Source organism: Garra rufa, chromosome 19 (assembly GCF_049309525.1).
Source record: "Garra rufa chromosome 19, GarRuf1.0, whole genome shotgun sequence".
Taxonomy (NCBI): domain Eukaryota; kingdom Metazoa; phylum Chordata; class Actinopteri; order Cypriniformes; family Cyprinidae; genus Garra; species Garra rufa.
This window is the reverse complement of record NC_133379.1, coordinates 15,607,419-15,630,568: the sequence shown is the minus strand read 5'-3', so window position 1 is coordinate 15,630,568 and position 23,150 is coordinate 15,607,419. Positions and strand designations below refer to the sequence as shown.

At 41.1% G+C, this 23,150-nt stretch overlaps 1 protein-coding gene across 1 annotated transcript in view; it reads right to left on the bottom strand.

Moving 5' to 3' along the window:
• Positions 1–2,363: 2,363 nt before the first annotated feature.
• Positions 2,364–23,150, bottom strand: part of pdk3b (pyruvate dehydrogenase kinase, isozyme 3b) — a 22,200-nt gene continuing 1,413 nt past the window's right edge. Inside the window, exons 2-11 of the mRNA XM_073824863.1 lie at positions 15,021–15,162; positions 14,214–14,285; positions 10,274–10,458; positions 10,067–10,156; positions 9,914–9,991; positions 9,724–9,800; positions 8,097–8,198; positions 7,875–7,988; positions 7,689–7,802; positions 2,364–7,584 (exon numbers count right to left, since the gene is read on the bottom strand). Coding sequence (XP_073680964.1) covers positions 7,441–7,584; positions 7,689–7,802; positions 7,875–7,988; positions 8,097–8,198; positions 9,724–9,800; positions 9,914–9,991; positions 10,067–10,156; positions 10,274–10,458; positions 14,214–14,285; positions 15,021–15,162 — 1,118 coding nt within the window. The 3' untranslated portion in view covers positions 2,364–7,440. The remainder of the gene's footprint in view (positions 7,585–7,688; positions 7,803–7,874; positions 7,989–8,096; positions 8,199–9,723; positions 9,801–9,913; positions 9,992–10,066; positions 10,157–10,273; positions 10,459–14,213; positions 14,286–15,020; positions 15,163–23,150) is intronic.

Sequence of the window (23,150 nt, the reverse complement as noted above, 5' to 3'; positions counted from 1 at the left end):
ACGCTGCAAATGGATCCGCACGTCTCAGTCTGACTCCTTGTGACAGAGGACGGCAGGACGAGACCTGCTGAGACTCTGGAAGACTGGATGAGACTGGCGGAGATTCAGGACGGCTGGGCGGAACCAACGGGAGCTCAGGACGGCTGGGCGGAACCAGCGGGGACTCAGGACGGCTGGGCGGAACCAGCGGGGACTCGGGACGGCTGGGCGGAACCAGCGGGGACTCAGGACGGCTGGGCGGAACCAGCGGGCACTCAGGACGGCTCTCTTGAGGAGCGGGCTCTGGACGGCGCTCTTGAGGAGCGGGCTCTGGACGGCGCTCTTGAGGAGGTTTTGGGAGGGCTGGGCGTCTCCAGCGGAGACACTGAAGGATCCAGCAGCTTTATTCTCCAGCATCACAATATGGACCCGCATGAGTCTGTAAGCAAGATGGCCTCCCTTCTAGAGTCTCTTGACAAGATGACCTCCCTTCTAGACTCTGTTCGCAAAATGGCTGCCCTTCCAGAGTCTGCTCTCAAGATGGGCCCCCTTCCACAGCCATGGCACAAGATGGCTACCGTCAAATCAGAGTCTCCACCGCCAGAGCGCCCTCCAGTGACTGCGCCGCCAGAGCGCCCTCCAGTGACCGCTCGCTCAGAGCCTGCTCTTCCAGAGTCTCCGCTGGAGACGCCCAGCCCTCCTGAATCTCCGCTGGGGTCGTCCAGTTCTCCAGAGCCCGCTTCACAAGAGCGTCGTCCAGAGCCCGCTTCACAAGAGCGTCGTCCAGAGCCCGCTTCACAAGAGCGTCGTCCAGAGCCCGCTTCACAAGAGCGTCGTCCAGAGCCCGCTTCACAAGAGCGTCGTCCAGAGCCCGCTCCTCAAGACAGCCTTCCAGAGACTCCGCTGGTTCCATCCAGTCTTCCAGAGACTCCGCTGGTTCCGCCCAGCCTTCCAGAGACTCCGCTGGTTCCGCCCAGCCTTCCAGAGACTCCGCTGGTTCCGCCCAGTCTTCCAGAGACTCCGCTGGTTCAGCCCTGCCTTCCAGAGACTCCGCTGGTTCAGCCCTGCCTTCCAGAGACTCCGCTGGTTCAGCCCTGCCTTCCAGAGACTCCGCTGGTTCCGCCCAGTCTTCCAGAGACTCTGCTGGTTCAGCCCTGCCTTCCAGAGACTCCGCTGGTTCAGCCCTGCCTTCCAGAGCCTCCGCTGGTTCCGCCCAGCCTTCCAGAGACTCCGCTGGTTCCATCCAGTCGTCCTGAGATTCCTGTCTGCCCGGTTCTGGTCACGGAGCTCATGCATGGACTGTTCCCACCCACCCTCCCTGCTGCTCCAGTTCCGCCACCTCTGTCTCCTGACAGTCCCTCTGCTCACCCACATCCCACCTTCGGTGCAGAGGACTTGCCGTGGGACTGCCAGTCTCCATCGGTGTCCAGACTGAAGGACCCCTCACCATCACCTCCAGTCTCAGAGTCCTGGACTCCACCTCGGCCCTCCGACCCTGCGGCTCCACCCCGGCTCTGTGCTCCCTCGTCTCCGTTGTCGGCCGTCGGCCCACCAGCTCCTCCGGGCTCCATCGTCTCTCCGGCTCCGCCCCGGTCAGTCGTCGCCCCACCTTCGCCTCTGGACTCTACTCCTCCGGCTGCGCCTCGTCACTCCGTCCTGCCGGCTCTGTGGACCTCCTCCCTCCCGTGGGCACAGCCTCGATCCTCTGTCACTCCGGCTCCGCTGCGTACCTCCGGACCTATGCAGGAGCCAACCCTTCCTCCATCATGGCTTCTCCCTCCGTCGGCTCCGCCTCAGTTCGGGGTTCCAGTACCCCTACATGGACCTGGCCCTCCATCCCTCCCCCTGTTCCGCCTCCGCTCCACCACCCTCCAGGTTGTATTATGTGGTTAGAGCGTCTGGAAGCCGCTCCTTTGGGAGGGGCTCTGTCATGTATCTGGTCTGTCTTCTCATCATGAACTCTTGCACACACATTCTGGACTGCAATCCCCATAAGCCACTGCACCAATTACTGCACACAGCTGCTCCTTGTTTCCCACTGAACTGATTGCTGCACACACCTGTTTCACATTTACCCACATGCATTTAAGCTACAGACACACACACTTCCTGGCGAGGTCTTATCGTTCCATTTGGTCGTAATTCTAAGCGTTTCTCTCTGTGTTGGATTATCTGTGTATGACTCTGGACTGTGTACCCCGTTGACGCTTCCTGCCATTGCGACCATTGCCTGTCTATTGAACTGTCTCCCAGATTACCTACGTTGTTCCTGTTTTCTGGTGATTATTCTGGCCTGTTGACGATTCTAAATAAACGCTGCAAATGGATCCGCACGTCTCAGTCTGACTCCTTGTGACAATGACACAATCAAGGAACATATAACATACTAAATACATATTTAATATTATGCTAATATTGTTTGTTGACAGTTTCCAGACTGATGGATAGATGCTGACAATGATGTGTACAGTACAAATACAGGAATATTTTAAAACAAATACAAAACTGAATTCTAAAAGCCTGTTTCAGAGGTGTGCTTAAAACATTGTTCTAAATATATACATGCAACACATTGTTATGGACTTATTACCGCAATCATGAGTCACATTCTCTTACAAATGGGTGTTAATATATCAACCCATTGTGCTTAAAATAGATCCAAAACTCACCCGAAAGTGCTATCAGTGCTTGGGCATTATGTGTTTCTTAAGTAGAATTTAGAAATGCACTGAAATGAAAATATTTGACCAAAAAGTATTCTGAAATTCACAAAACACTGGGTGACTGTACACTTTATTTTGTACTTGTTGCTTTTTAGTTGAGCACCCATTTGAGACTCATGTGCATGCTTTTGTTTCATTTTTCTTCAAAATTCCTGTAATAGCAAAGCTAAATTTTCAGCAGCCAGTACTCCAGTTTTAGTGTCACATGATTCATGATTCTAATATGCTGATTTTATGATCCTCTGATAAGTAGAAAGTTCAAAAGAACTATCTGTTTAAAATATTATTTATGGAAAGCTTTTATTCAAAATCTTTTGTAATATTATAAAAGTCTTTACTGACCTATTTGATCAGTTTGTTTGAATCAAACTAATAAACAATAGTATGTATAATTTATTTGTATAATTTGAGGGATTAAAAACATTTTACCCCAAATAAATGCAGTGTACAGAAGCAATTTTCTAAAAAAAATTGACTTGCCAAATTCATATCGCTTCATTTTTTTTCATGTTTTATGTTGTAGCCTTATGTTAAACTGCTTTAAATAACTTTCTTTTCCCACATTAATCTACACCTCATACACCATAATAAAGCAAAAGCTTTTATTAAAAATAAAACAGTTAAATTAGTACATTGCATAAGTATTCATACCCTTAATGCTGTACTTACTTGAAGCAACTTTACAACATTGTCTTTTTGGTATGATGCGACAAGCTTTGCACATCAGCATTTGGCAATTATCTGCCATTCTTCTCCTCACCTCTTCACCTCTCAAGCTCTGTCAGCTTGGATGGGGGCAGATGCACATTTTCAGGGTTCTCCAGAAATATTTGATTGCGTTCAAGCCCAGACTCTGGCTAGGCCACTCAAGGACATTCATAGAGTTGTCTACAAGCCACTTTTGCAGTGTGTTTAGGGTCATTGTCCTGTTGGAAGGTGAACCTTCTGCCCAGTCTGAGGCTCTGAATGCTTTAGGTTTTCATTAGGCTTTCTCTACATTTTGCTGTGTTGAGCTTCCTTCTACTCTGATGAGTCCCTCAGTTCCTGCCGCTGAAAAAACAGCCCCCCACCATGAGGCTGCTACCAGCACACTTTACTGAGGATGCTTGGAATTGAGGTTCCATAATGGTGTATGGAGTGTAGATCCCTGGGCCCGTATTCACAAAACATCTTAAGGCTAAAAGTAGCTCATAAGTTGCCGATTTAGGAGAAAATCTTAAAAATAATGGGCGTGTCGGTCCTAAATTTAGGACTCATAAGTTTTTGCTCTAAGAGTGTTTCACAAAGCGTTTAGCGCTAAAACTAGCTCCTAAATCTGTGCAACGTAAAGACTGATTTATACGTGTCCGCAAGTTCGCTTGGGTTTGTAAAATCACCCATTTCGCGTGGCTGTGTGCACGGCTTCTCGAGTGAACTGTTCGCGTGTAACCCCATTTCCCACGAAAAATGTTAAAGCTGTTTTGGCTGAACAGGTACGCCTGTACAAACATCTCTATAATCCATCAATGACCATATAAATAGTCAGATGGCAAAAAACTCATCGTGACCTGTATTGGAACGGACGAAAACTTTTGCAAAAAAGTTTGTGAGACTGTACATTTTGTGTTGGTTTTACTGTTGAAGACTGCTGTAATAAAAATATTTCTCATAATTGCTTCTGTTAGTGTTTCACATTACTTATTTTCATAGGCGTAATGCACGGGTGGGATGAGTGGGACACTTTTTGTAAAGCTATTGTCCCACCACTTTTTTGAACATCTCGCAGCAAGGACATACCTAATGCTGATGAAACATTCCTTTCTGTTAAATAAGGTGCTGACGCTGGAATCTGTATTTTTTTCTGAAATCATGCTTAATGTTCATTGCGCAACTTTCTCAATGCGGCTCGTGCTCAGTGTTCACACGCGCGCGCTTCAATCCCTCACTTAAAAATCAAAACAAAATACACACAAATGTGTCTCTGATATAGGATCACTGATGAACATATTTAATTTTATAAAGGGATGAAAAAGCTATGTGACGGCGGATTAGAACCGAAACCCTCTGACTCATCTAATGAACATTCTACCACTAGACTATTGGATATTACTAATAATGCTTGCATATCTATGCATTTATTCACGGCAACATTTATCTCAAGGTTAATAACATATTATTAAAGTACATGTAAGAATAAAATTATCATGTTAAAAACTAGTTTAATGTCAATACATTATGTACACATGATCAGAGTCTGTAACCACAAAACATTTCATCTTACCACTAAAAGTTCTCCTAAATGCTAGTAAAAGTTTTTAGCTAAGAGTTTTCTCTTAAAACCTATTCACAAAGCTGCTGAGACAAACTTTTACTAAGGAATAGAGAGAAGTCTTAAGCTAAAAGTAAGGGCGGGGTTGACCTCGTTACTATGGATGATGTTGACATGCTCATTAACTATGCACACAATGATTGGCTGACAGGGGAGGGGTCTCTGTCAGAGATTTATTCATAGAAGTAACGTGCACTATTATATCATATTTAAATAAAGGTTTTAAAATGCAGGCTAAGTGTCACTAATTAAACGTGTATCTCCTGCCACATGTGCGCTCCTCGTATACAGTTAGCGGCTATGCATATAAACAGCCTTTTAATTAACAGGGTAGAATAATCATAGGTGATAGTAAGGCATGTAAACGTAAAAGAAAACCAAACTGGACGCAAGAACAACTCTTACTTCTTGCCCAATTTGCTCATGAATACAAAGTTGGGATAACCTCAAAAACTAAAAGAGATGCGTGGGAAAATATATGTGTGCAAATAAATGCAGCTTTCCCACTTTTGTCCAGAAGCAAAGATGACTGTGAAAAGCGCTGGTACTCTTTGCAAAGTCAGGCAAATTAAGGCAGAGATTGCAGAATTTAAGTGACAAACAACTGCTACAGCTAAACGGACATTACTTTCAAGTTGCCGATAATGTTTTCATGTAACCTTATGCTATTGCAGATTAAAATCCTTAGCCTCATTAAAACATTTATTGCATTCATAAGAAGCTGCGATTCGAGGATTGTCAAAACATTGATCTGTGGAGTTTTTTCTATTTGTTGCAAATCTACAGCAGTCCTTCGCGATTAAGACCACATCTTCTGAAAAGCTCATTATCATCCAATGCTTCTAAAATGCTTCTGTTCCGAGGCAGACAGCCGGCAACAGCCATTATAGGATAGTTTTAGGACTTGATCTTAGTGACTTAGGAGTCCTCTCCACTACTCCTAACATTTCGCAGATTTAGGAGCTAGTTTTAGTGCTAAAACGCTTTGTGAAATACTCTTAGAGCAAAAATTAGGAGTCCTAAATTTAGGATTGTTTTAAGCATTACTTTTAAGATTTTCTCCTAAATCGCTAAGTTATGAGATAGGCTACTTTTATCCTTAAGATCTTTTAGGAACAGGGGCCCAGAATTTGGTGATGTGCGCGCGCAGGCAGCACAGGCTTGCGGTGCAGAAGAACACGTCGAGTATAAATCAGCCTAAATAAGGCTTAAATCACAAGATCAAATCCTTACCTTCCTAATACTGCTGTTGGTGGCGATCTGCCTATAACTTAAACGTTTTAGAAACACTCTGCATGTATATGCATGCATATTCCTACACAACTTTTTTTTTAGTCTTGGAGGTTATTTCCATTTGATTATATCCTACGTTGGGCAAGAAGTAACAGCTGTTCTTGCATCCAGTTTGGTTTTGTTTTACGTTTGCGTATCTCGCCATCAGCCATGATTATTCTATCATGAATAGAAAACAAGGCTTTTATGTCGGCGCCGATAGCCTAGCGGTTAGTGCGTCAATATATAGCGTAACTCTGCTCAAAGCGCCCTGAGTTCGATTCCCGTTTCGAAATATTTTGCTGCTCCCGCCCCCTTCTCTTCACCCAATGATTTTGTGTTAGTTCTCTGCTATTCTGTGTCATTAAAAGCATAAAAAGCTCTTTAAAAAAGTCTGTTTACACGCATATCAGCTAATTGTTTTTTATAAGAAGCACACAGGTAATAGGCTGTCAAACATTTGAACACTTATTTATTAAGTGAAACTTGCCCTGTATTTTAAATTCTTTTTGAATGTGGCAACATTTTTACTACCTTTTTAAAACTTTATTTGAATATGGCAACATTTACAACAATATTTCTATGAATAAATGTCTGACAGAGACTCCTCCCCTATCAGCCAATCACTGTATGCATGTTAGTGAGCATGCTGACATCATCCATAGTAACGAGGTCAACCCCGCCCTTACTCTTAGCTTAAGACTTCTCTCTACTGCTTAGTAAAAGTTTGTCTCAGCAGCTTTGTTAATAGGTTTTAAGAGAAAACTCTTAGCTAAAAACTTTTACTGCTATTTAGGAGAACTCTTAGTGGTAAGATAAAATGTTTTGTGAATACGGGCCCTGATCTATAGATCAGTGGTGTAGATTGATGTGGGGGAAAAAAGTTATTTAAAGCAGTTTAACATATGCCTGTGACATAAATTAGGGGGTATGAATACTTTCGCAAGGCACTGTAGGTACATACTAATAAGCTACTGTATTCTCTGCGTATAATCCTTCACACTCTCACTAATGTAAAACTATTATTTTCAGGCAATTAAAAAATGGCTGTAAGCAAGTACTATAAAGGCCTAGAATCAAGTTTCCTTATCTGGCAGTGTTCTGTATAAGCTTGGCTGCTGTAATTCCATCACTATTACTGTAGCAGGTACTATAAAGTCATCTGTTGGCTTTATATGTGGATGCATCTCGTGGGTCCTTGCTCGGGTTACTCCAGTCATCAGCCTCAGGACCTGTCTGGTAATGTCGCCATGCTGACTTATTGAAGACTGGAAGACGCTCAAAAGACTCACTAGAAAGAGCCTGGAAAGAATGAGAGGAAAACCATTTTAAATTTCTAGTCGAAGCTAATGTTATTACACACTGTGATCTAAGTGTCTCACAGACAGAAATGTCAATGCAAATACCTTAAGATGAATTACTGCATCTGTGCCGAACCCTTCAACTGAGTACAGATTCAAGTCTCCCTGAAAGTAGCGTGCATACAGTCTAGATATTGGCAGTCCATAGCCAAAACCAGCCTGCAGAGACAATATAAACAAGTTGTATGAAACTACACATACAGACACTTATGCTGTCTGATGGGAAGTTACCAGTGGGACAGCAGTTTGTGAGGGATCCAGACGTGGGGTTGGAGCAGTGGAATACATGTAATTGAAAAGACGATCAATCTTTCTTAAGGGGACACCTCCACCTTTGTCACTAATCTAAGAAGACATATAAACATCAGATTAATAAAGTGCAGATTTACTGTGATCTTTGATTTAAGTCACCATAAATATTGATGTTTTTTGTGAAACAGCCTTGTGTGTAACCTTTATTGAAAGGTCCTCTTTTCCCAGAGTAACCATTGCTTTCACTGGAGGAAGCCCCTCATTGCTATCTTCATAGAGCTCCACTATTGCCCGCATGGAATTCTGCACATGTATACATAATATAGTTACTTATAGTTATCACCTAAAACGTGATCATTTGAGAAATACTTCATTACATTCAATTTCAAAGATCACCTAAAATAAATATGAACAAAGCTTTGGTGACACTTTATAATAAGGGTTCATTCATTAATACTAATATTTGTATTAAAAATAAATAAATTAAAATAAGTTATGTATTATGAATTATTATGTATCAGTGTTACTTTAGGATCATTTAGAAACTATTACATTGTTTTCATCTTAATTTGAATAAAAGTTGAAGTAATTTTTTTTTTTTTTATATATATATATTTTGTATTAGTTTTTTTTTTTTTTTTTAAATATATACTGTATACAGTTGAGGTCAACAGTTAACATAAACCTTGCAGAACAAGAATCAGAAAAGAAAACTTTTTTAATTTGAAGATCAGGGTAAATTTGCTTATTTTCTCTTCTGGGAAACAAGTAAGTATCTTCTGAAGGGCAGTACTAAATTTAAAAAAAATATGATATTTAGGCAAAATAAGAAAAATGTGCATTCAGTTCAATTAATGAACTCTTAATGCATTGATTTTCCTTCTGGAGCATTAGTAAGCATTTGAACCTTTCTGTAATTGTGCATAGGGAGTCCCTCAGTTGTCGTCAGTGTGAAAAGATGGATCTCAAAATCATACAGTCATTGTTGGAAAGAGTTCAAATACACAAATGCAGAAAAACCAAATCATTTGTAGGATCTGAAGGATTTTTTTTTGAAGAACAGAGGGCAGTTTAACTGTTCAGAATAAACAATGAACTATGAACAACTTTCACTAAACAAAAAAAAAAACCTAAATAAACAAAAAACACAGGTAACAACACAGTATTAAGAATCAAGCATATGTAGACTTTTGAACGGGGTCATTTTTATAAATTCAACTATTATTTTCTCTTGTGGGCTTTATGTAAATGTCTTTTATGCGAAATATCTTGTTCAGGTCAGTACTACATAAAATACATGCATTTTGTATTATCCCTCTTATTTCAGTAAAATAATATACATTTTGCAGATTCTGCAAGGTGTATGTAAACTTTTGACCTCAACTGTATATGTCTATATAGTTTTAATTAAGTTTTATTTCTGTTATTTTAGTACATAAAGTACTTTAGATTTTTTTTTTATATATTTTATTTCAGTCAACATTTATTTATTTCAAGCAACAATCTTATATGGTTTTAATTTTAGTTTACGATAACAATCCTGATGATTATTAATTATATTCATACTGCCCTCCTTTTGATGAAAGTATACCTTCTAAATATAGTTTCCTTCTAAAGTATGATTAAACACCAATTAACCATGAATAACCATTTATTTATTAATTAGCATTAACCTAGATTATTAAATGCTATAAAATATGTTGTTTAATTTCTTCATTGTTTGGATCTAATGTATAAATTAATGCTAACGAATTGAACCTTGTTTTAAGGTGTTACCCAGTTTTCTTTCTGCTTTTAAATTAGCTAACAATTTTTCTATTTTTCTTGCCTTGAAGAGCTCAAACAGCATGTGGAAAAGATGGGAGGGCACGTAGACCACCTGTATTGGCTTCTTTGGAGCTTTGGCTAGCCGATAGAGTGAAATAAGATAGAAAGGCACAGACAGATGATACATCACACATTGAAAGTATGATTTTGATCTATGTTAGTAAGGATAATAAAACAGATAACAGTCTTACAGTTGAATTCCCCGATCTTTAGTTCAGGTGCTGTCATGTAGTACTGTTCACAGAGCATCTTTGCTGTCTCATATGCATCTGGGTAAAGAGATCAGAATCTTCAGAACTATGTTTATTTTATGTATCTGTGCATTTTAAGTATTTTTTTCTCACCTCTCACCACTTCAGCCACGTTGCAGGCTGGGTCGATGCTTCCAATGTGTTTTGGTTGGGCAAGACAAGTTGCGTCACCAAACAGAAGAGCTACAAAATAGAGAGCTGCTTACTGCTGTACTAGTAGATTGGAAAGTATAAAGACATTTTTTTTATATCATATTAAATAACTTAACATTTATCCAATATAAATGTAATGTCACTCACTGTGCTGGTTGATGAGCATACGGAAAGAAATGCGGTTGGTGTAGAAGCGGTCAAGGAAGTACTGCACATTGCTGCTGATGAAGGGGTCAAAACCAAACTTCTCTTTGTATTCGATGACACCCTGGGCCATAGTGGGCACCACATCATTGTGCCTGTTCCGAATCTTAATCAGGATCTCTAGGAAGCTTAAGCCCACAGTTGTTTACCATTGGAGGACTTCAGTTCTTAAGACATCAGGTTTGATCTATTCTACCAAATTATGCAGCATTTGGGTAAAAGCAAGAAGGTTTAAAGGAATAATTCAGCCAAAAAAAAAAAAAACTTACTGAAAAGGTTGGATTCTTAATGATGGATTTGTTTATTACAAGCACACAGCTTTTCATTTCACAAGACATTAATTGATGAACTAGAGTCATGTGGATTGTTGTGATGCTTATCTTAACCTTTTTGAACTCTCGTTCTGACGGCACCCATTCACTGCAGAGGATCCAATGGTGATCAAGTGATGCAATGCTAAATTTCTCCAAATCTGTTTCAATGAACAAATACACTAACAGTCAAAAGTTTTTGCACAGTAAGATTATTAATGTTTATCTTCTGTTCACCAAGCCTGCATTTATTTGATCCAAAATACAGCAAAAACAGTAAAATCATAAAATAATTTGACTATTTAAAAGAACTGTTTTCTATTTGAATACATTTACATTTTTTTGAATATATTTTTATTCCTGTGATCAAAGCTAAAAAAAAAAGCTTTTCAGCATCATTACTCCAGTCTTCAGTGTCACATGATCCTTCAGTAGTGTAAAAAAACACCCTTTTACCTTGTCAAAATCAGCTCTGCAAAATATCAGCTCATTTAATCGCCTGGTCCCATTAAATGGAAATGAGCTCTGCTCGCCCCGCCCCTTTCTGCTGAGGGAATAGGAGCTGTAATGTTTACTTTAGCCGCGTTTAGCTGCATTTAGCCATGTTTATCGGCAAAACTTGCCAACGAGCACATTATTAAGATTCACACGAACAGAGGCGCATATGTAGATCGGGATCGGCGCTTTCCTTTTAAAAACTAAAGTAACGTTGTCCTCTACCTCTTAAGCAGCTTAGATGTCGGGAGCAAATGACTACTGCTATGTTCATTATTGCATCCAACAACAGAACACCTCAATCACTCAATTAGAGTCTTCCTCTGCACCTAAGTCGACACAATGGCGATCAGAGTCGGACTATTTCAGCTCGGTGAGGGCGGATCTAAGGTAAGACGTTCATGTCAATCTACCTCTATATCGTGGGAGTGCCCTCTGTTGGTGTTCCGTCACGACAAGAAGCTGCGAATGACCCAATTTTAAAAAGGGGATATTACTTTTAAAGATTAAAAAAATACCACTGGGTGGATTTTTATCATTGTAGGGTGGTTGTGTACACAAACTGCCAACACACATTAATATTCAACATGTAAAAGTTAGTTTTGTGTCCGATGACCCCTTTAAATAAATTAATTGCACACAGACTGAAGTAGAATAAGTCTTTGGTTCTTTTAATTGTAATGATTTGGCTAACATTTAACAAAAACCCACCAATTCACTATCTCAACAAATTAGAATATGCTGACTTGCAAATCAGCTAATCAACTCAAAACACCTGCAAAGGTTTTCTGAGTCTTCAAAATGGTCTCTTAGTTTGGTTCACTAAGCTACACAATCATGGTGAAGACTGTTGATCTGACAGTTGTCCAGAAGACAATCATTGACACCCTTCACAAGGAGGGTAAGCCACAAACATTCATTGCCAAAGAAGCTGGCTGTTCACAGAGTGCTGTATCCAAGCATGTTAACAGAAAGTTAAGTGGAAGGAAAAAGTGTGGAAGAAAAAGATGCACTACCAACCGAGAGAACTGCAGCCTTGAGAGGCTTGTCAAGCAAAAACAATTCCAGAATTTGGGTGAACTACACAAGGAATAGACTAGACTTGCATCAAGGCATCAAGAGCCACTACACACACAGATGTGTCAAGGAATTTGGCTACAGTTGTCATATTCCTCTTGTTAAGCCACTCCTGAACCACAGACAACATCAGAGATGTCTTACCTGGGCTAAGGAGAAGAAGAAATGGACTGTTGCTCAGTGGTCCAAAGTCCTCTTTTCAGATGAGAGCAAGGTCCTAGAGTCTGGAGGAAGGGAGAAGCTCATAGCCCAAGTAGCTTGAAGTCCAGTGTTAAGTTTCCACAATCTGTGATGATTTGGGGTGCAATGTCATCTGCTGGTGTTGGTCCAACGCACCCGTTTACCAAGAAATTTTAGAGCACTTCATGCTTCCTTCTGCTGACCAGCTTTTTAAAGATGCTGATTTCAATTTTCAGCAGGATTTGGCACCTGCCCACACTGTCAAAAGCACCAAATGTTGGTTAAATGACCATGGTGTTGGTGTGCTTGACTGGCCAGCAAACTCACCAGACCTGAACTCCATAGAGAATCTATGAGGTATTGTCAAGAGGAAAATGAGAAACAAGAGACCAAAAAATGCAGATCAGCTCAAGGCCACTGTCAATGAAACCTGGGCTTCCATACCACCTTGGCAGTGCCACAGACTGATCACCTCCATGCCACGCTGAATTGAGGCAGTAATTAAAGCAAAACAAGCATTGAGTACATATACAGTAAATGGACATACTTTCCAGAAGGCCAACAATTCACTAAAAAGTTTTTTTTTTTTATTGGTCTTATAATTTGTTGAGAATTGGTGGGTTTTTGTTAAATGTGAGCCAAATCATCATAATTAAAAGAACCAAAGACTTAAAGCTACTTCAGTCTGTGTGTAATGAATTTATTTAATACACAAGTTTCACAATTTAAGTTGAATTACTAAAATAAATGAACTTTTCCACAACATTCTAATTTATTGAGATGCACCTGAAAGTGATTACAAGTACAATTATATATTAAAGCAATTTGAAATAAGTGACCATTTAGAGGGTTCACACACAGGCCTCTGTTAGGGCTAATTTAGAGTTGTTTATGATCAAAGTTATACAACTCCAATTTAAGGAACTTTTGGGTGCAATAACTTTTACATTGAATGTCACGTCTGTGTTTTAGAAAAAAAAAAGCTGTATGTGTCCAAAAACACGTACTGAGTAGGAGTTACATGACATAGGCTAAATTGTTTACATCTCTGGTTCACCCCAAACAAAGATAAAACCTTACAGTAATCTCACAACATCATGTATTTCATAAGTATGTAATCATGTCAGTGCAATTTAGACAAGTCCAACGGATTCATAGACCCAGAAAACATTGGGTTAGACACCAAGATTACTTGGCTAGGTCAAATAATGAAGGAGTTAGGATATTTTAAGGGTTTTCTGCCCAACTTGGACGCCATCTTGAAAATGACACCTTTCTAGTGGTCAAACTTTGGTAATCTTTTAGTATGTTATTAAGGACACCTACTACTACAAAAGACAGCTGAGAAACCTTTTGTTAGAATTTTTTTAGGGTTAGGTGTTTTTTTTCATATATGCAGCCGCCTAATAATAAAAAATGTTTTCGAGCAGCAAATGAGAATATCACAATGATTTCTGAAGGACTGAAGTAATGATACTATAAATTCAGCTTTGAAATCACAGGAATAAACAATATTTTAAATTATATTCAAATAGAAACAGTTATTTTAAATAGTAAAACTATTTAAAAATTTAAAGATAATAAAGAGACTTCTTAAAAAAAAAACATTTCAAATATTTGACTGGTAGTGTAGATTGAACAAGTACATTTTGGATAGCCTGGAGGTGACTACATTTTCAGCTTTTTTTTCAATTATGGGTGAATGATTCCTTTAATGCATATCCCTTTAAGCAAAATAAAAGAAAATCATTTCAGACTTTCCCTAGCAAAACTGTGTTTGCTGAAAAAAAAAAGTATGTTTTTAAAGGTTACACACTCACTCATTAAGGGTGTGGGGATCCTCTAGACTTCTTGCCTCAAACTGTAATAGCTCTTCAAAGCTCTGGCTGTACCTGATACAACAGAACAAAAAAAAAAAACACATGCATTAAAAATTTACATAATAAAAGACTATAAATTTGATTACTACTGTTCTCTGCTGACTATGGCTATTCTGTTATTCCTCTCATCCCCACTAGGTGTCATATGTGAATTATTTTCTAAACGTAAACACTGCCCATGTTATATTCAGAACAGCATGTTTGGATTAGCATTTTAATGGTCGCACTATTCTTACAGTTTCAGTTTAGAGCGTGGCTGTCCAATCCTGCTCCTGGAGGGCCGCTGTCCTGCAGAGTTTAGCTTCAACACCAATTAAACACACATGAACCAGCTAATCAAGGTCTTACTAGGCATTTTAGAAACTTCAAGGTAGGTGTGTTGAGGCAAGGTGGAGCTAAACTGGGACACCCCTGGTTTAGAGTATGTGTACTCTCCACAGTATGCACTAAATATCTAGATAATTGACTACATTTGCGAAAATTAAGCAGAATCTGGTCTGCATTTCCCAAAAGCATCGTAAACTAAATTGAAAAAACTGCATATGCTGGTTAGGTAGGTGTTGAAGCATGGATGCTGGTTTGGACTGGTTTAAGATGGTCATGTGATGGTCATAAACTGGTTTAATCTGGTCATGTGCTGATCCTAAGCTGGTCCTGAGCAGGAGCTAGTTGTATAGGACCTGTACTGTACACCAAACCCAGTTACTGTTTACAGCTAACACTCATCATCACACCTGCCTTCCTCACCAGGACTTGACCACTTTGACGGATGGCTGGCTCAGAAGACTGGTGGGCAACAAGTTGACTTCCCTCATCGTATTGGCCAACCTTACTGCAAGTTCTTTCCGCAGAAACATGTAGGAGGTTTTTTCACATGCATTTTCCCTGCCTGGTTAAGCAAGAGGAGAACAAGTCATTCTTTGTTTTCCAATGATGCGCCTGCCGAGTCTCTGTATGCATGAGTGTGCACTTTTACAACAGAATTACAACTATTGTATAGTGCAAAAGATTAGAAAGACACAATGAATACATTATAAATATAATCAGCAAATAGATAATGAACATGAGTTACAATAATCATTCAAGGGAACTAAAAAGGAATGTTACACCTGAAATATTATATACAGGCACATCTCAATTAATTAGAATGTCATGAAAAAGTTCATTTCAGTAATTCAATTAAAATTGTGAAACTTGTGTATTAAATAAATTCAATGCACACAGACTGAAGTAGTTTAAGTCTTTGGTTATTTTAATTGTGATGATTTGGCTCACATTTAACAAAAACCCACCAATTCACTATTTCAACAAATTAGAATACTTCATAAGACCAATAAAAAAAAAACATTTTTAGTGAATTGTTGGCTTTCTGGAAAGTATGTTAATTTACTGTATATGTATTCAATACTTGGTAGGGGCTCCTTTTGCTTTATTATTGTAACGAAGGAGGTCTGGAGACTGACGTGTGGATCCAAACGCAGGCTTTATTAGAAGACGTGGTCAAACAGACAGGGTCAAACACCAGCAAACAATAACAACGAGGATAATCCAGAGAGTAGTCAAAACACAGGCAGAAGGTCGGGGCTGGCAGCGAGAATCAAACACGGGAGGGAGTCCAGGAATCAAACACGGGAAAACAAACGGGAAGAAACGCTCAGAAATGCAGCCGGGGCAATACAAGACTTGGCGAAGAAGCTGTGTGTGTGAGTGGCATATAAGCTGTCCGTGTGATGAGCTGCAGGTGTGTGTGTGTGAATGAGCTGCAGGTGTGAGCAGTGATCAGTGTAGTGAGAAACAGGGAACAGGTGAATGCAGTGATTAGTGCAGTGGCTTGTGGGGAATGAAGTCCATGATGTGTAGTGCAAGAGTTAATGACAGGACGACTCAATTCATGACAGAGCCCCCCCCCCAGGAGCGGCTTCCAGACGCTCTAACCACCTAATGAAACCGGAAGGTGGTGGAGCGGAGGCGGAACAGGGGGAGGGATGGAGGGCCAGGTCCATGTGGGGGTAATGGAACTATGGACTGAGACGGAGCCGACGGAGGGAGAAGCCATGGTGGAGGGAGGGTAGGCTCCTCCATGGGGCCGACCGACGGAGGTGGAGCCGGTGGAGCCCGAGGCGGAACCGGAGAGTCGATGGTCCTGGGCGACACAGAGGATCCGGAGGGCCAAGGCGGAACCCAAGGCTCTGGCGACCAAGGCGGAGATGGAGGTCCGGAGGTACGTGGCGGAGCCGGAGCGACAGAGGACCGAGGCTGTGCCCACGGGAGGGAGGAGGTCCACAGAGCCGGTAGGACGGATTGACGAGGCGCAGCCGGAGGAGTAGAGTCCAGAGGCGAAGGTGGGGCGACGACTGACCAGGGCGTTGCCGGAGGGACGATGGAGCCCGGTGGAGCTGGTGGACCGACGGCCGACAGCGGAGACAAGGGAGCAGAGAGCCGGGGTGGAGCCGCAGGGTCGGAGGCCAGGACTCTGAGGCTGGAGGCGATGGTGAGGGATCTTCTAGCCATGGCACCGATGGAGACTGGCAGTCCCATGGCAAGTCCTCTGCACTGCAGGTGGGTTGAGGGTGAGTAGAGGGACTGTCAGGAGAAAGGAGGAGGGACTGGAGCAGTAGGGAGGGTGGGTGGGAAACTCAACAGTCCATAAATGGCCTCCGTGGCCTGAACCGGGCAGACAGGAATCTCAGGACGACTGGACGAAACCAGCGGAGGCTCTGGAAGACTGGGCGGAACCAGCGGAGGCTCTGGAAGACTGGGCAGAACCAGCGGAGGCTCTGGAAGACTGGGCTGAACCAGCGGAGGCTCTGGAAGGCTGGGCGGAACCAGCGGAGGCTCTGGAAGACTGGGCGGGACCAGCGGAGGCTCTGGAAGGCTGGGCTGAACCAGCGGAGGCTCTGGAAGGCTGGGCGGGACCAGCGGAGGCTCTGGAAGGCCGGGCGGGACCAGCGGAGACTCTGGAAGGCTGGGCGGAACCAGCGGAGACTTTGACTTGGCGGTAGCAATCTTGGGTGCATACTCAGGCTTGGCGGGCATCTTGGCCGGGGACTCAGGCTTGGCGGCCATCTTGGCCAGGGACTCAGGCTTGGCGGCCATCTTGGCCGGGAGCTCAGGAACGGCGGCCATCTTGGCCGAGAATTCAGGAATGGAGGCCATCTTGCGTGCACACTCTGGCGTGGCAGCCATCTTACATGCCGACTCTGGCGTGGCAGCCATCTTGCTTGCAGACTCGGGCGTGGTAGCCATCTTGCTTGCAGACTTGGGCGTGGCAGCCATCTTGCTTGCAGACTTGGGCGGTTTGGTAGATGTGGCTTGAACAGTTTCAGACATGACAGATGGGATGTGTAAAAGTTCTGGTGATGTGGGTGCTGTAGGACTGTGGGGCTCCTCATCCGCAGTCCCAACAGTAAACGTTGAACCGGCCAGCAGGAGAGCATAGTCTATGTACTGTTCAAGTGTCCAGTGCGGGGTGTGTAAAGGCATACTGGGTTTTAAATTCTGGTTCAGTCCATAATAGAAAATGTGCTTTAGAAAAATGTCAGTGAAATCTACCTGGTAACATAGTTCGCAGAAGTCAGCCACATACTCCTCAATAGGCCGGTTGTTCTGGCGAAGACGAACTAGACAGTCTCCTGGGTTCATGGTGAACGGCTGATGAATAAAGCCGCTGGATCCGGGATGTGGCGAAGTCTTCTGTAACGAAGGAGGTCTGGAGACTGACGTGTGGATCCAAACGCAGGCTTTATTAGAAGACGTGGTCAAACAGACAGGGTCAAACACCAGCAAACAATAACAACGAGGATAATCCAGAGAGTAGTCAAGACACAGGCAGAAGGTCGGGGCTGGCAGCGAGAATCAAACACGGGAGGGAGTCCAGGAATCAAACACGGGAAAACAAACACGGGAAGAAACGCTCAGAAATGCAGCCGGGGCAATACAAGACTTCGTGAAGAAGCTGTGTGTGTGAGTGGCATATAAGCTGTCCGTGTGATGAGCTGCAGGTGTGTGTGTGTGAATGAGCTGCAGGTGTGAGCAGTGATCAGTGTAGTGAGAAACAGGGAACAGGTGAATGCAGTGATTAGTGCAGTGGCTTGTGGGGAATGAAGTCCATGATGTGTAGTGCAAGAGTTAATGACAGGACGACTCAATTCATGACAATTACCTGTGATTACCTGCTGAGCTGATATGGAAGCCCAGGTTTCTTTGACAGTGGCCTTCAGCTCATCTGCATTTTTTGGTCTCTTGTTTCTCATTTTCCTCATGACAATACCCCATATATTCTTTATGGGGGTCAGGTCATATGCTGGCCAGTCAAGCACATCAACACCATGGTCATTTAACCAACTTTTGGTGCTTTTGGCAGTGTGGGCAAGTGCCAAACCTTGCTGGAAAATGAAATCAGCATCTTTAAAAAGCTGGTCAACAGAAGGAAGCATGAAGTGGTCTAAAATTTCTTGGTAAACGTGTGCAGTGACTTTGGTTTTCAAAAAACACAGTGGACCAACACCAGCAGATGACATTGCACCCCAAATCATCACAGACTGTGGAAACTTAACACTGGACTTCAAGCAACTTGGGCTATGAGATTCTTTACCCTTCCTCTAGACACTATGACCTTGGTTTCCAAATGAAATACAAAACTTGCTCTCATCTGAAAAGAGGACCTGAACTTTGGACCACTGGGCAACAATCCATTTCTTCTTCTCCTTAGCCCAGGTAAGACGCCTCTGACATTGTCTGTGATTCAGGATTGGCTTAACAAGAGGAATACGACAACTGTAGCCAAATTCCTTGACACGTCTGTGTGTGGTGGCTCTTGATGCCTTGACCCCAGCCTCAGTCCATTCCTTGTGAAGTTCACCCAAGTTCTTGAATCAATTTTTCTTGACAAACCTCTCAAGGCTGCGGTTTTCTCAGTTGGTTGCAGAGATGCTCACAAGTCTCTGAGCTAGAGTCCAAGTCAAGTCTCAAGTCTCTGAGCTAGAGTCCAAGTCAAGTCTCAAGTCTCTGAGCTAGAGTCCAAGTCAAGTCTCAAGTCTCTTTATTATATTAAGTCTCTGGTTATAATAAGCGTTGCATCATGTACAGCGACCCATCCAACACTGCATAGATATATATAATTTTCACGTCATAGTTCAGACCGGGCCGGCATGGGGCCTGTTTCAGGCTTCTCCTTATTTTTATATTTTAGACATTCATCAATTATGGTGAAGAAAAAAAAATGCTGCACTGGTGGAAACAACAAAAAGCTTTACTTTCGCTTTCACATTCAAGACCGGCTCGGATGGCATTTAGTGTCCTTAAGCGCAGCTGGAAGAGATCCGCGTTCAAGCGCACACAATAGGCTGAAACTTGCCACAAAGCACCGGCAAATATAAATAACAATGAATGTGTCAGGGAAAGAGTAAGGACAAATGTGAATTATTTATTAATAAACTAGTGTATTCTGAGTCAGTGTCGCAAGATCTCTTTTTGGACGCCCTTTAAAGAGAAATTAATCTTTACGGATTACATGAAATAGTTTTTGTTTTCGATTTGTTTTATTTTGTTAAGTAATAATTTTAAAGCTTCCCATAGATATGATTATCATGTCTGTGAGGCATGCATCTCCTTTTATTTTTGTTAAGCACTCCTGTTCAAGAAGGAGACGGAAGCAAGCGCGTCATTTTTGTTTTCTTTATTTTATAAAAACCCTGTAACGCTTTTTTTGATGTATTACTCTTCTCTTTGTGAGCAAAAATTAAGGATAACCTTAAATTGCTTCCACTGAAAAAATGCAAGTGATTGCACTGGCGCCTGATGTCCTGCAAAGTGGCTTTACTGTAGCTTCCACTCTCTGCACAAACATATGCGCCTAATAGCGCACATTTAACATTTAACACAAACTAACATTGTTTTATACTTGAACTGTTTTATATAGATTTTATTTTAGGCAAGTCGTGATGATTTGAGAAGGAAAATCGATCAAACAGACTATGATCAGTCTTCCGCTTTGCACTGTTTCTTAAAAAAAGAACTTATATTCAACGAACAAAACAAGCTCCAAACATTTTTCTAAATTATTAAATAAAAAATAACTAAATATAATCACTTTGCCATTACATATAACTTAACTATTTTAATAGCTGAAACGTGAGTTGTTTTGGGAGAAGGGGGAAAATATTTTTGTCCCGTCCATTGCTTCACCTCTATTTCGAGAATGAACGCAGCATAAATATGCAGATGTCATTCCCAAAACATGGCAGCATGTATGTGTCCGAAAAACGAAAGTTTAATACAAATTCTGAATGAATTATAGCCTGAAAAATGCAAAGCTCGCTCCCTTTATTGTCATTAAAGCGTCACTAATCTTAGTTCATAGAGATCTCACAAAATTCCGTTATAATTAATAAATCTCTCTAAACTACACAATGAATCTTGTATTTGTATGGCGTCTACACTTATGAGATGATTCACGAGCGTGCAAAATGGCACTTTATAAAAAATACACTTTTAGGTCGTTTGCTTTTAGCAGTTTCGAATGCCTGTAATTTAAAATAGCGCCGTCTCTCTCGCTTCGACGATCGGCCCACTACTCCACCGGCCCACCGGGAATGCCCCGGTACTCCCAATGGCCAGTACATCCCTGGCAGTAGACAAGTTTGTTCGTTGTCCTCTCATGTGTGGCAGCCGCCCTAAAATAAAAAAAATTAATAAAAAATGTGTTGCAGCGCCCGCACGCAGCAGATACGTAGTACGTCACGTGTTACATGGGCAGGTTATAGGTAACGGAGGGAGGGGAATAATAGCGAGCTCATCAGTTGTTTCCTAAAAATAAACATTGTTCACGAGTCCTGCAGCTGGAGTCAGAGTGGAGTCTGAAGTCTTTCGAGGACGAGTCTCAAGTCGAGTCTGAAGTCACTGTGTGTGCGACTTAAGTCGCACTCGAGTCCGAGTCTCAAACTCGAGTCCCCATTACTGGTTGGTTGCGCATCTTTTTCTTCCACACTTTTTCCATCCACTCACCTTTCTGTTAACATGCTTGGATACAGCACTCTGTGAAGTGAACAGCCAGCTTCTTTGGCAATGAATGTTTGTGGCTTACCCTCCTTGTGAAGGGTGTCATGATTGTCTTCTGGAAAACTGTCAGATCAGCAGTTTTCCCCATGATTGTGTAGTCAGTGAACCAAACTAAGAGACCATTTTGAAGGCTCAGGAAAACTTTGCAGGTGTTTTTAGTTGATTAGCTGATTGGCATGTCACCATATTCCAATTTGTTGAGATAGAGAATTGGTGGACTTTTGTTAAATGTGAGCCAAATCATCACATTTAAAAGAACCAAAGACTTAAAGTACTTCTGTCTGTGTGAATTGAATTTATTTAATACACAAGTTTCACAATTTGAGTTGAATTACTGAAATAAATAAACTTTTCCACGACATTCTAATTTATTGAGATGCGCCTGTATTATACACACTACCAGTTAAAACTATTATTATTATTTTCCATTCTTTAAAATAAAAATTAACTCATTAACTGTGAAATTGGGAATTATGCAGTGACATACAGTTAAGGTCAAAAGTTTACATACACCTTGCAGAATCTGCGTAATGTTAATTATTTTACCAAAATAAGAGGAATACATACAAAATGCATGTATGATTTTTTTATTAATAAGATATTTCACATAAAAGATGGTTACAGATAGTTCACAAGAGAAAATAATATTTGATTTTTTTTAAATTGGCCAAAAGTTTACATATGCTTGATTCTTAAACTCTGTTGTTACCTGAATGATCCACAGTGTTTTTATTTATTTATTTATTGTTTAGTGATAGTTGTTCATGAGTCCCTTATTTGTCCTGAACAGTTAAACTGCCCGCTGTTCTTCAGAAAAATTATTCAGGTCTCACAATTGTTTTGGTTTTTCAGCATTTTTGTGTATTTGAAACCCTTTACAACCATAACTGTATGATTTTGAGATCCACCTTTTAACACTGAGGACAACTGAGGGACTCATTTGCAACTATTACAGAAGGTTCAAACGCTCACTGATGCTCCAGAGGGAAAAATTATGCATTAAAAGCCAAGAGTTTAAACCTTTTAAACATAATGAAGATGTGTACATTTTTCTTATTTTGCTTAAATATCTTTTTTTTTTTCATTTAGTACTGCCCTTCAGAAGCTACAGAAGATACTTACATGTTTCCCAGAAGACAAAATAAGTTAAATTTACCCTGATCTTCAAATTCAAGAAGTTCACCCACCAGCTCTTAATGCATTGTGTTTACTTCTGGAGTCCCTTAGTTGTCCTCAGTATGAAAATATGGATCTTAAAATCACATAGTCATTGTTGGATAGGGGTCAAATACACAAAAATGCTGAAAAACCAAAGAATTTGTGGGACCTGAAAGTTTTTTTTTTGCAGAACAGCGGGCAGTTTAACTGTTCAGGACAAACAAGGGACTTTATGAACAACTGGCAATAAACAAAAAACACAGCTGCAGATCCTTCAGGTAACAACAAGAATCAATTGTATGTACATTTCTGAACTCGGTCATTTTTTTAAATGTAACTATTATTTTCTCTTGTGGACTTTATGTAAATGTCTTTAATGTGAAATATTTTATTCAGGTCAGTACTAAATGTGGCCCCGTACCAAAGAACCAGTCATAAGGGTCCATTTTTTCTAAATTAAGATTTATACAGATGTATAGATATAGATTTCCATTAATGTATGGTTTGTTAGGATAGGACAAAATTGGCCGAGATACAACTATTAACTAACTAAAATAAGTTTAGATTTTTTACAGTCTATGGTTTTGATATATTTACGGTAAGAAATTGACAAAACATCTTCTTGAAACATGATATTTACCTAATATCCTAATGATTTTT